This window comes from Epinephelus fuscoguttatus, linkage group LG13, assembly GCF_011397635.1.
Source record: "Epinephelus fuscoguttatus linkage group LG13, E.fuscoguttatus.final_Chr_v1".
Lineage (NCBI taxonomy): Eukaryota > Metazoa > Chordata > Actinopteri > Perciformes > Serranidae > Epinephelus > Epinephelus fuscoguttatus.
The window spans coordinates 32,681,384-32,694,358 of NC_064764.1; the positions used below are offsets into that span (position 1 = coordinate 32,681,384).

The 12,975-nt window shown below is 42.7% G+C and overlaps 1 protein-coding gene across 1 annotated transcript in view; it reads left to right on the forward strand.

Annotated features, from left to right (window-relative positions):
• The window catches only part of ints6 (integrator complex subunit 6), a 43,961-nt gene extending 31,273 nt beyond the window's left edge, over window positions 1-12,688 (forward strand). The window contains exons 9-18 of the mRNA XM_049594076.1: window positions 1,411-1,543; window positions 2,011-2,105; window positions 2,209-2,319; window positions 2,772-2,987; window positions 3,414-3,540; window positions 6,217-6,359; window positions 6,443-6,626; window positions 6,932-7,306; window positions 9,623-9,716; window positions 10,965-12,688. Coding sequence (XP_049450033.1) covers window positions 1,411-1,543; window positions 2,011-2,105; window positions 2,209-2,319; window positions 2,772-2,987; window positions 3,414-3,540; window positions 6,217-6,359; window positions 6,443-6,626; window positions 6,932-7,306; window positions 9,623-9,716; window positions 10,965-11,058 — 1,572 coding nt within the window. The 3' untranslated portion in view covers window positions 11,059-12,688. The remainder of the gene's footprint in view (window positions 1-1,410; window positions 1,544-2,010; window positions 2,106-2,208; window positions 2,320-2,771; window positions 2,988-3,413; window positions 3,541-6,216; window positions 6,360-6,442; window positions 6,627-6,931; window positions 7,307-9,622; window positions 9,717-10,964) is intronic.
• The last annotated feature ends 287 nt before the right edge of the window (window positions 12,689-12,975 follow it).

Sequence of the window (12,975 nt, forward strand, 5' to 3'; positions counted from 1 at the left end):
CAATAAAATCACACAATCACTTCAGTGTGCGGTGGTTTGGTTTAGGATTTTACTTGGTGTACATAAATATTTCTGCACACTGAGGTCCCTTAACAGTCTTGGAACTGCATAAATTGGGTTTGACTGGAAAACTGTGACTTGGCAACCAAATACTCTTACACTATTTCAGTTCTGCACACAATCTGACCACTATTTGATGAAAGTAGCCTCAAGTTTGAATTAATAAATGAAGAAAAATATTAGGTTTACTTGTTCACTCCTGATTTGATCTTACGATTCAATAACTTGCAGTAATTTCCTTTTTATCAAAGTTTGATTTTACTTTTCTGTAATCATTCACTGGAGGGCATTTTCTCAGCCCAAGACACACGTGACTGCCTCTGCTTTTCAGAATAAGAAAACAAGGTCTTAACAGTAGATACAAAGTACACATGGAAATATGGATTATATTTGCAAAATGTATAGGGGTTCCCTCCCACCACTTTTGAGAATGTTGTCCCCCATCTCTATTTCCTGACAGCTGGCCTGTCATGTGGTACCAATTTCAAAAGTATTTGTGTCCTTCTGCTGCATAGACAGCCCAGATTTATGAGAACACCATTACATTCCAGCAGTCAGATACTTCTTTGCACCGTATAGAGGAAATAACTGAGTGTCTGTGATGTGGTGAATAATGAACGAGTGAGCAAAGGGCTGATTTCTGACACTGTGACTGTGATAAACCGTTCAATAAATGATGCAAACTAAATATCGTGGCACTCACTTTAATGTTAGTGTGTGACCATTTCAGGTTACGCTAACATGCTAATGTTAGCACTACAGTAGCTCAAAGGAGAGCTGGGTTTAAATACGAAGCTGAAGACAGATGAAAGAGGATAAAACATGATTTAGACATCATGATCTTTCCTCTGTTGCCTCCCTCAGGTCAAACTTTACATTTTCTGGCCCCTCTAATAAAAACATATTTTCCATTTTTCATTTATCCCACATTTTTGTGTTCTCAGGAGGCAGCCAGCCCGACTGTAAACTCCGACTTGTTTTTGTCTGCCCTTTACAAAAGCAGGTGGTTAAAAACTCAAGTGGAAACATTAACTTAATATCACAGTAATAAATGCAGAGCTATCATAAGCTGTGTCCTACTTAGCCAGAGGTTAGTTGAGGTGAAAACATTAGCTTAAAATTCACAGAGGGAGTGTTTAAAGTGCAGTCTTCTTTTTAAAGAGACAGTTTCAGCGTCGGGTGTATAAACACAGCTCAGGCTACACATCCTGTTGGTGCTCACATCCTAGTGAACCTGCGGCTTGTTGAGTCACTTAACAAACTTTCTGCACGTCATGTGTTTGTGTTTGCAGAATGACGACACACATTCATTGATTTTTTTTTTTTTTTTTGTGTATCTGTCTGTTCTAGGTGTTTGTGTGTAACAGTGCCAAGTACAGTGACCTGGGCCAACCCTTCGGCTACTTAAAGGCCAGCACGGCTCTAAACTGTGTCAACCTGTTTGTGATGCCCTACAATTACCCAGTGCTTCTGCCACTTCTGGGTAAGACTGATGGATCTGTGTCACGTTTGGTAATCTCACCTCATTTTTAGTGGCACTGTTTTTGCTCCGGTGACATCACTACTTCCTGGTAACCTGTCATTACTGTTTATTCAATGAGACGTCGAGCCTTAGCACCTGTATTTGTTCTTGAGATTAGTGTCATGTCATGTCTTGTGTGTGTGTGTGTGTGTGTGTGTGTGTGTGTGTGTGTGTGTGTGTGTGTGTGCGCGCGCATTTCCTCCATATTCCTCAGCACCTGTAAATGAACGTGAACATATGTGCTATCAATAGTAAGAGGATCGTTATCGTTAAGTCATTAAATTCATTCTGATTTTGGACAGGCTTTAGGAAATGGAATTAATCCCTGAAACAGCGCAACATAACTTTGAGGCTTTAATACAGAACATGTTGCATATGAACGTCATTTTTTCAATCTGTACTTATTTGCTTTGATTGTTTTCTTGCAGACGACTTAATCAAAGTGCACAAGTTCAAGCCCACCATCAAATGGCGGCAGTCCTTTGAGAACTACCTGAAGACCATGCCTCCGTATTATATCGGGGTCAGTGAACTTTATCTCCTTTAGCTCTTTTCTAAAATTTGATTGAGAGTCAAGGACCATGAAAGACGCTGCAGTGGTCTTATCGCTTCCTTTCTTTCCACAGTCCCTGAGGAAGGCTCTGAGAATCATGGGAGCACCGAACCTGTTGGCCGACAACATGGAGTACGGCCTGAGCTACAGCGTGGTCTCCTACCTGAAGAAGCTCAGCCAACAGGTGAGAAGTTGGGATGTTGTCGGCCGAGTGAATTGCATTATTTTTCTCCGACTCCAGCTGCTGTGAGAGGCAGCAAAACATCCTTTCATTTTATAGTTACAGTTTACTAATAAAACTCTCCACAGTATGAACAGTGGTTACATGAGCCTCAAAACCAGACACAACTCAGCCCTGAGCAGTGTGACCGTCCGCTACTGACCAATCAGACTGCAGTGTTCACAGCTCCACCTTTTAGTACCAGATCTGTGTGCTAGGTACCCCAACAGAGGGGGGACCAAACATGGGGACGGTACGGAACGGTTCCACTGGTACCATCCACAACTTTTTACAGTGGAAATGGAAAAAAGTACCGTACGCTACTGCTCAGTGGAAACAGGGAGACAAGCTCATATCTGAAAGCACCCTGAATGTAACTGCACCCAGTCATTTTACTTATTTGCTCACATTTCCAGTCAAAAATCGAGTATGACCGCCTGATCGCCTTGATCGGTAAGAAGCAGCCACCAGAGGCCGGCATCAAGGTGCGTTGGCGAGGCGGAGGCATATCTCTGGCCCAGCGCAGGGACTTCATCCAGCAGCTGCAGAGTCTCTCAGGAGAGGCTCCGACTCTGCCCATGGAGCTCAACCCCAAAGAGTTCCAGGGCTTTCAGCTGGCACTGCTCAACAAGGTAATTTTTCTGAGGATAAACAGCTTTAATAAGAGAGAGTTATTCAGTCAAAATTGTCTTTTACTCGTGTCTACTGAGCTACATTTACTGGGGCAGTGGTGATATTCAATGTTCAACTACACTGTGACCTCACTGTTACTCATTCGCTTCCTGCTCACACTTTCCCTGCCCTCCTGGCTCTCCACACAACATCCTCCTGAGGTGTTTATTGAGATGTTTTATACAGTTTGTTTGGGTGCTTGAGGGCTTTGGCTTGTGAAAAATGGCCATCTCTCTCCGACTGTATCAGCTGTAAATCCACCCTGTTACAGCCAAAGTTCGACAGTATTTCACCAGAAAACGACCGTCTTTATTGACTTGAAGGAAGGCTGGCTTTAAAGTCGTATTCCTACTGTTACAATCCCGTCTGTCTCGTGTCTTCATCAGGGCCTGAAGCCACAGAGCTTTAGGAATCCCTACGACATCCCCCGCAGCCACCTGCTGGACCAGCTCAGCCGAATGAGGAGGAACCTGCTCAACACCAGCGTCTGTACTCTCAGAGGGCAGGACTCAGGTAAGTCACCGTGCAAGTGTGGTTCTCACACATTCCTGGAACCACATCTCAAACTGATGTCAGCATTTAAAAAATGTAACCGCTAAGTGAACTGAAGGTCATCAGAAAGAACAATATTCAGCTGGTGTTAAGTTCCAGTGAGGTGAAAACAGATGTTCTGCAGTTTTAATCCAGTGTCTCTACGTTAATTCTTCATGTATCTCTTGTTATATGCCAAATATATGTCAGAAAAATCAGTGTAAGAGTATTACAGCGTAGGGCTGCACAATTAATTGTATATTAATCACATGATTTTGGCTTCCCACATTTAAATGAACATGATTGACTGCAGTATCGACAATTAAAATACATGCTCTGCTCATAGAAATCTGCGCTGCATATCAATTCAAATGCTTCCTAAACTAACAGCCGATGCATGAAGGCCAAGAAGAGTCACGTTGCTAACATTACCTCACTGGATCCCCGTCCTGTGCTGCATCAACTCAGACATCCATAACAGATTTTATGAGCTAAAGCCCGTCTAAATACCGATACCATTACAGTGGTGAATACGTAGTAGTATGCAAGTTTATTTATTTAGCTTTATTTTGAGATTTATTTTGATATGATTTAACTTGATTAAAGCTATGGTCTATGTTTAGAAATACGATGAGAAAGATTTGAAAAAAGCATTCCCCCCAAACACACACCCCTCCCTCTGTGCTGCATGATCCCTCCCCTCCGAGCTTGTGTCCCCCTCCTCTCAGAGCCTCCTAACGACACCCCCCTCCCACACAGCAACATACAGTTACATACAGCATACAGTTATCTGTGTCACAACATCCACAATAAAAACAAAATATTACCGATTCAACAAAAACTCTGCTGTATCAGCATCACTTTTCAGGCTCAGATCTTGGCGGAGCTTTCTCCATCGGTCAAAGGATGACCCGATGTTAACTCTGCTTTGAGCCCTCAATTTGTTGCATTTCCTCTTTGTTTCTGCCTTTTCAGAGGCAGACTTGCGCTTCCTTTCGGCCTTTGCCGGTGGGGCAAGCAGAGGCCGCTTGCTGCTGTCGCTCTCTTTATTTTCCATATCGAAACTCGTGAAGCTGAATCGCTCAGGGCCTTACAAACCACTCGTACTTTCAAAGGGGGGTTGGGACGAGGCGGGACGAGGAGCAGAGGAGTGTCAAAATGGAGAGTGCAAATTTGAGCAAGGAGTAACTCCCATGCGGACCAGATGGCTGTGGTTGGACAAATTCTTTGCAGGCCTGCAGCCGCCAGAGAGAATGGATTTTTTTTTGGTTCCTTTTGCTCTTCACATTGTGTAGCTAGCACTACTGGGCCATAACCACCATCTAAATGATGTTAATAATAATGATCGATCTTTCTAAACGTAGCCCATAGCTTTAACAAAGAAAAGTCTTAGAATTTGTCCTGGTTCCCAGATTGTAATCTGTTTCATAAAAATACAAAAATACAAAACAAAGTTTAACCAAACAACAAAACCATACTACAACTAGGGATGAGCGAATACGCTGTTATCTGTATCTGTTCAACCAACTAAATTATCTTTATCTGTGTCTGTATTCTGGACTGGTGGGGTTTAAGCCAGAAGTGGTCGGGACCTAACTGGAAGTTGTTATTTTAAGCCTCATTGGATGAAAATCTCAAAACACAGTGGAAAAACCAAGCAGGGTTTCCAAGGGCAAAATCATAACAAGAAAAAATGTGAAGCAAAGAACACACCCTGAGCCATTAAAGGATGCGTTCTTTGCTTCACAGTGGGTTCCCTCATTTTTTCTTGTTGTTTTGAGCCTGAAATTGATATGGAAAAATCTCTGAAAACAGCTACCCAAATGAGGATTTTCCTTCCTCATGAGCACAGATATTGACACATTTTATTTGTATGATACGCACAGTCGTAAAGTACATTATCTGTACCGTACCTGGTTTTAATCGAGTAATCGGCTCAACCCTCCTGCAGTCTCTAGAAATCCCATTACCAAAAGTGGATGCAACAAATTAATCCTTCCTGCTACATTCAGTTTTCGACCCAGGTAAACTGAGGCTACTCAGAAGCCACACTATGATTTTAAGTGGTTGACAAACTCAGCAACGAAAGTCCCTATGTCTGCTCGGTCGAGCAAATGCAAAGATTTGTTAACTAGCAGGAATGTAGCACAGTGTGGAAGTGAAAGCACTGCTCTGTTTATTTAAATATTTAAGTACAATAAAAATAATTTTCCTTTTTATAATCAGTGACTAATAATGATGTCAATATTGAGCAAAACAATCTTGATTATCATTTTGGCCCTAATCTTCCTGCAGCCCTAACAGAAAGAGATAGGAAAAGATATGCGTGTTTGGATATCAGTGGGCAAAACCTTTGTTTTTATTTTCAAAACAATGAAACAGACGTCCAATTTCCTCATCTCTCCCTCGTCCTCCTCCTGATTTAACAAGGGAGGTGTGTGTGGAGCCAACAGTCTGTTCCGTCAATATCTCTGTACCCTGTTAAACTCTAAGCTCTAATGATTCGATTTAAATCCATCTCGTTCTCGTAACTGTACACAACTGTTTTCTCTTTCATGTTCCAGTAGAGAAGCTAAAGACGCTCTAACTTCTGTCTAACTGAGACTTTAAGAGCGAAACCTGTAAAATTCATGTTGAATCTTCCTGTCTCCTGTCCAGACCAGCTCCACAGCGTGCCAATAGCCCAGATGGGCAACTACCAAGACTTCCTCAAAGCTGCTCCTCAGCCTCTTCGAGACGCCGACCCTGAGCAGCCCAAACGCCTCCACACATTCGGCAACCCCTTCAAACTGGACAAGAAGGTAACATATCAACCCTGATCATCTTTCATGAGCAACACACTGCTGTGTAACAGGTAAACTGACCGTCTTCCTCACTCTCTCAGGGCATGATGATCGACGAGGCGGACGAGTTCGTGACCGGCCCTCAGAACAAGGGGAAGAGACCGGGAGACAGCAGCAACATGACGGGCGGAGGGCCCAAGAGACGGCGCTGCATGTCGCCTCTGCTGCGGCTGGGCAGAGCCTACACGCCTCCAGTAACGCCCCCTGCCAGCCCTCGACCCACAGGTATGATTATACACGTCTGTCCAACTCAGATGACAAGTGTTAGAAACAGTTTCACACACTGATCAGTTTTCAGTCCTCGTTTTTGACTGCTTGAAGCCAGTTGTGCTGAAACAATTCTTTTATTCAGTATTAACTGGCATTATTCGAAGTCTGTGATAATTTTGACTGAGCACAAATCTTAAAATACCTGAATAAGCAAACAAACATGGCCGCTGTCAGCTGAAGTGTCGTTCAAAGCCATTCAGTGCAGATGTGATGATTTAGCGCTCAACAAAATAAATCTTGTTAAATCTCCGATCCTGCAGACATGGACATGAGCGACGGAGCACCTGAACCGGACCTGATCATCAACCACCTGAATCAGAACCACTACGGCTCAGATGGGAGCTCGGACTCAGAGGCAGACCATCCCTCGGGGCCTGCCGACCACCAGGAGAACCACACAGCAGCAGACCCCGAGGACCTCCGACACGGGGACGACGACGAGGAGAACGGGCAACCCCGGGCGGGAGAGCTTTCGCCGGGCAGCGAGGAAGGAGTGGAGATGGTGATGATGGACGACCAAACGCCTCGCTACCTGTCACCTGCAGCTCTGAAGAAACACATTCACATGGAGACGACGAAGGTCAACAACGAGCTGAGGACGCTCATCACCAAGGAGATCAGGAAACCTGGCAGACGTACGTAGTCGAACACACACTGAGGGTTTTTTTTTTTTTTTAAATTTTACAAAATAAGACTTAATCACAAATTAATAGTTTAAATCTTTAACCCAATGGGCCCGAACGACGCATTGTGCGTCCAAATTCACACCTGTTCTTCTCTATTGATTTTCTCCGCGACCGTGCGTCATAGCGAGAAGCCACGCATATCATGTGAAACAGCGAAATTGTAGCTTTCCGACAAGACCAAGCACTTGTTGGTAGTCTAGTGTTTTCATAGCGAAAAAAAATGATAAAGTTACACTAAAATCATGAATAACAGAGCTTTCATTCAGCTCTGCACACACATTACTGTTGGATGGATTACTCGCGAATGCAGACTCGCACAGAAATGCCACACATATCACGTGAAAGCGCAGGAGCAGAGCTTTCCAGTGATACCACACACATCGTTGTGCTGTCATCCCGTCATGCTATAAATAAAAACCTGACGAATTTCTTCAAAATCCATTATACAGATCTTGTAGTCAGTCACTTCATATAGTGAGGAATATCGTATCTTACCACGTCTTAGGCTTGCGTGTGTTTCTTCCTGTCTATCCACGTTTGTAGTCCGGCTTTCAAGATTCTTATATTGCCAGATTCCAGAGAGTCTCCCCTCTTCAGATATGGCAGAATATGTCAACTTTCGACTTGCTATGTTGAGATACATGTAAAAATGTAAGCAGACTATCACAGGGCTGACACATAGAGACAAACAACCATTCACGCTCACATTCACACCTATGGACAATTTAGAGTCACCAATTAACCTGCATGTCTTTGGACTGTGGGAGGAAGCTGGAGTACCTGGAGAGAAGGATTTGTTTTTTTCATTGATATAAAAATTAATATAAAATACAGGCACATAGAAGGACATGAAATGATGGCAAATCTGGTTAGCCCAGATTGACCTGAAAAAAGAAGATATAGCATGTGTACGTAGCCTTTATAGTGACTGTGATATGAGCTTAGAAGTAAAGGCAGTAAAAATACCCCAAAAACGCCTAGGGCCCAAAGGGTTAAATATCTGACGAAAGAATAAGTTGAGAAAACTTTCCTCACAGTTTTTGATGCGACCAAAAAGGCACTGAGGTTTAACACCAGCCTGACATATTATTACAGGAACCACTGCGCCTCGAAAACTGTGATTGATTCGAATCATCACTTTTCTCAAAAAGAAAAACTGAATTGCTGTATTGAATGGCTATCACCAGGTGCCATTGTTATTTTCCTCACACTGTGCTTTTCTGTTTCATAAAAGAAGAAACAGACAGAAACAAACTGGCCGATTCTCCCTCAAAGCTTTTTCATTCTGTGCCTTTTTCATGGCAATCAAGATTTGACCTCAAACAAAGTTGATTTTTTTTTTTTTTTTAACAAAAGCAGCAAGCTCTGGATTTAATTTGGCCCAAATCAGTGATGTAGTCCACATAATAATAATTTTTTCATCTTTTAGTTGAGGCACATATATTCATGCTTCAAATCATGACAAACAGACCGAGACCTTCTTGAAGAGGTGGTCTCAGTCTGGTTACAAATGAACTCTGGTGCGGTTCGTTTGTGGTGAGAACATGTTCTGACCTGGATGTGAACCAACTGCAGTCACATGACACATTGTTTGGGTTAAACATGAGCATGTCACAGTCCTGGAGGATTATTAATGTGCACCTCCTCCTGTACTGCCTTAATATGCACATTCAGCACATCCAATGCATCAAAACATTGTTTTCTAGTTGGAGCCGCGCCTCGTTTTCAAACTGTATGGTTTGACTAAAATGAACAATGACAGCAATATAGTCCACGATGAGCAGCGCTAAAATCAACCTGCGTAGTTGTCCCTCCATTGTGACATTAGAAAGTGTCACATTTATCTTGCAAGTGTACTCTTCTTCAACGTTTGCTTTACTTCCTGGAATTTTCCCACATGGAAATTCTGACCAATCAAGAGCAGCTTTCTCACACAAGGCATTTGATCTGGTCCGCTTGTAAATGCTGCCGTGAGAACACGAACCAACTCTAGGCAATTATACAACTTTGTAACTAAATAAGTCCCTGATCCGGACTAAGTGACTAATGGGAAAAACAATATTTGAAACTGGTTCTGTATTGAGAGAGAGGTCTGCAGCCAGCAACAGCATAACAAGCTGCAACATAACTATTTGCGGCAGGTGTTTGCTTTCATGACATTAACAAATGTTATCCTTAATTAGATTAAAGACTTCACCTGTTTTAGTGAGAAAAACACCAACAATCGAGCAATTAATCCTCATTCTCTTGCTCTTTCTCTTTCAGACTATGAGAAGATCTTCCTTCTCCTGAAGCAGATCCAGGGCACTCTGGACACCCGACTCATCTTCCTCCAAAACATCATCAAAGAGGCTGCCAGGTACAGAGTTTAACCCTCCTCTGATGTTTCAGCATTACTGTTACTACCTTGCTGTCTCAAATAAGCCGTAAACAGAACTGATTTGATTTGTAGTTAAGAAACAAATCACCTGTGTTTCACTGAAAGATATTGTATTGCTCAACTGTTTGCTCAGACTTTCCCTTCACAACTTTCTTTAGATGAGGAGCAGTTCTCTGTCAGGATGTGATTATCAGGAGTGTCTTGTTCCTGATATAAGAAAATATGACTATTAGGCCCTGATCACGCAGAAAGCACTACTAGCACACTAACCTTCCTGAGCAATCAATCTGTTTTTTCCCCAGTAATCAGTATCTAGTTCCTAAAATGTTGAGGCAGAGGGTACTGTCTGTAGCTCTGGTTGAGGGTGAGAGGCTGTCAGCAGATAAACGGAGATCTGTGTGGGTACATGAGACCCTAAAAAAGAGGGTGGATCATGGGGAGTACCACCAGTTGGTCCAGGAGCTTCTCCTCCATGATGGCTGTTTCCGGGCGTATTTTAGGATGACTCAGGGGCAGTTTGACAACCTGCTGTCTATCATTGGGCCGTATAGCTCTGGGTATCCAGCAACCGCTACCACCAGTTTCTCCTCCATTGTTTACCAACTGTAAACTTGTTGTCGTGACCACCACAGAAGGCCCGACTCTCAAATCAACCAATTGGACAATGGGGCAATAAGTGGAGATCTTTTAATTAGCCTGACATCACCACACCAGTTTAAAAATGTGAGTTAGACTGGAATCTCTTGTTCATTTTTGATTTCCAAGGGCCAATATGAAATTTAAAAGACCTACAACTAGTGAGAGCAACAAAATGTGATGTAGCGCTCACTGACAGACAAATGTAAACAGACTACAGCGAGCAGATGAGCTGTGACGCTTTAGCATCAGCGTGTGTGAATAAGTGCTGCCGTTTTGGCCTTCAGAATTTGAAAATAATTTGAACATCAGCTGCAGCCATCTCGGTACCTTGGTATCTTGGCACTCCTGTTACTAAGGTAGGTTTATGCTTGCTGCTGCGCTTCCAGTGCAAGATTGTGTGAGCCAGCGATGACATCACGTATTTTGCATAAAGCACAAAGGCTCTAAAGTTGTCAGTCATTGTCTGAAACACACCTCACAGTAGATGAACGGCTGTAATTGGCCCAAGTCAGCTAGAAATGAGCTTATGATTTTATTGACTGAATTGCTCCAGAAAACAAACCTTAACATCTGTTTTTATCGCTTCAGGTTCAAGAAGCGCGTTCTCATCGAGCAGCTGGAGAACTTCCTGGAAGAAATCCACAACAGATCTAATAACATGAACCACGTGGACACGCTCTGAGACCGGCTCATTCCCAAACTGAACTTAATGATAATAAACCTGACAAACACTTTCATCCTTCTGAGTCCCACCCTCTTTCCCCTTCTTTACTGGGGCCCCTGCGGAGACGAGATGAGACGAGACAGCACCCAGCTCTCAAACTATCACCTCTTCAGCGGACTCTCAAGGTTATTGATGGTCGCGTTGGTTTGCACACAGTTTAAAGTCAGTGTTGACCCTGGATGATGCGAGCACATTTTTCAGATATCCAAAAGGGGGAGTGAGGAAGCACACAGGTAAAGTGTTTGTCTATGTTGGACATTTGGCTGTTGTCATCCTGAAGCATTCCCTTCGATTATTCCCCTCCCAGATTAGATTTTCTTCTTCTTAAAAAGACAAGGAAAATCTCTCAAACGAGGAGGCGGAGTAAACGAGGGGAGCGCAGGATGTGTCTGGTGAGGAACAGGTGGCAGCCTGCGCCTGGATGTCATGTTCAGTCATGTTTAATGTGTGACGATGTGACAAACCGACGGTGTAGGAAGGGTGCAGGTTGAGTTTTGGTAACTCAGGGTCAAACGGGATCCAGTGGAGATGCTCATGGAATACTTCTCTCCCCATTTTTGTTCATTCACTTTCCCCCTTCATGTTAGTTCTACTTTTTGTTTCGTGGGAGGACGAGAGTCTGTCACTCTGCTTTCACTGTTGAAATTAACTTTCAACACTCCACTAACTGAAGCACTCCAAAGCTGTGCTCTTAAACTTTGCTCAAGTATTAGATTTGATCAACTTGTGGTTTACCTGCCAGACTGATGATTAATATCATTGAGGATAAATGAATTGATAATTTCGCTAAAACCGATTCGTAGTTTTGATGACGTCTGTAAACTGTTAACTGTAAACTGTAGTTTTCTGAGAGATCAACACAAAATCCACTGAAATGATGCGACATCATTGGTTACAAATGTTGAAACACAGGGACGAAAAGCTCAGGAACTAATGCATCATAATCAGCAATAACATCGGAGCTACTTTAACCCCACATTTCTATCTTATTTTACCCTGAAACAGCTGATATGCAACACAAACTGTCGTCTCCTGGAGTGTTGATGAGCCGAGGTCTCGGATGCCAGCTTGTCCCAACATGCTGGTCGCTGCCAAATAACTTAACCCGCCCCTGGAAACTCCTCCCCCCCGCCATGAATCTCAAACCAACTTCTTGTCACTTAACCGTGAATGCACTTGTGTAAATTTGAGAATTTATTTAATGTAATTTAAAAGAAAAACTACATTTTTGTTGCAGTTTTTCCCAGCAATCCTTTATCTTTTTTTGTCAGGCCTGTTTGATTTTCTCAAATATACACAAAGAATCTGAATTGAGGTCTAGAGGTCAAGAGTTGATTTCTGATTCAGAGGGCAGCCCTCTTCTGTTCCCTCCCTCCTCGGACAGGGACCAAAATCTGCCATACTTGTCTTTGTTTGTGAAGAGGCCGCTACCAAAAGAGTATTTTGAATACACTGTAAAGATGTAAATAACCCTAGAGTACTATTTAAAGAGAATGTTCAGTGGAAAATGGCCTTTTTGTAAGTATTTCCATGAATAAAGTTTCTATTTTACACTGTGAAGGGCCATGTAAATAAAGTGTTCTGTAAAGATGTGACTCTTTGTGTTTTTGTCCACGTTTGTTGGAAGTTTTATGCCTACCATACACTACAAGACTTTTAAAAGACTAAAGTCTGATACCAATGGGTGGTTTACTGAATGCACTTACTGGGCACAGGTCCAGGGGCCCAAAATGTCACTGAAATAAAACAACCAGGAAGAGACTTAAAATGACAACAACAGACATGCAGAAGTTTAAATAAAATTACTACAAAATAACTAAAAAAAAAAAAAGGTGCAATACAACAACAAAGAAACACAGAACGACCTTAAAGTGA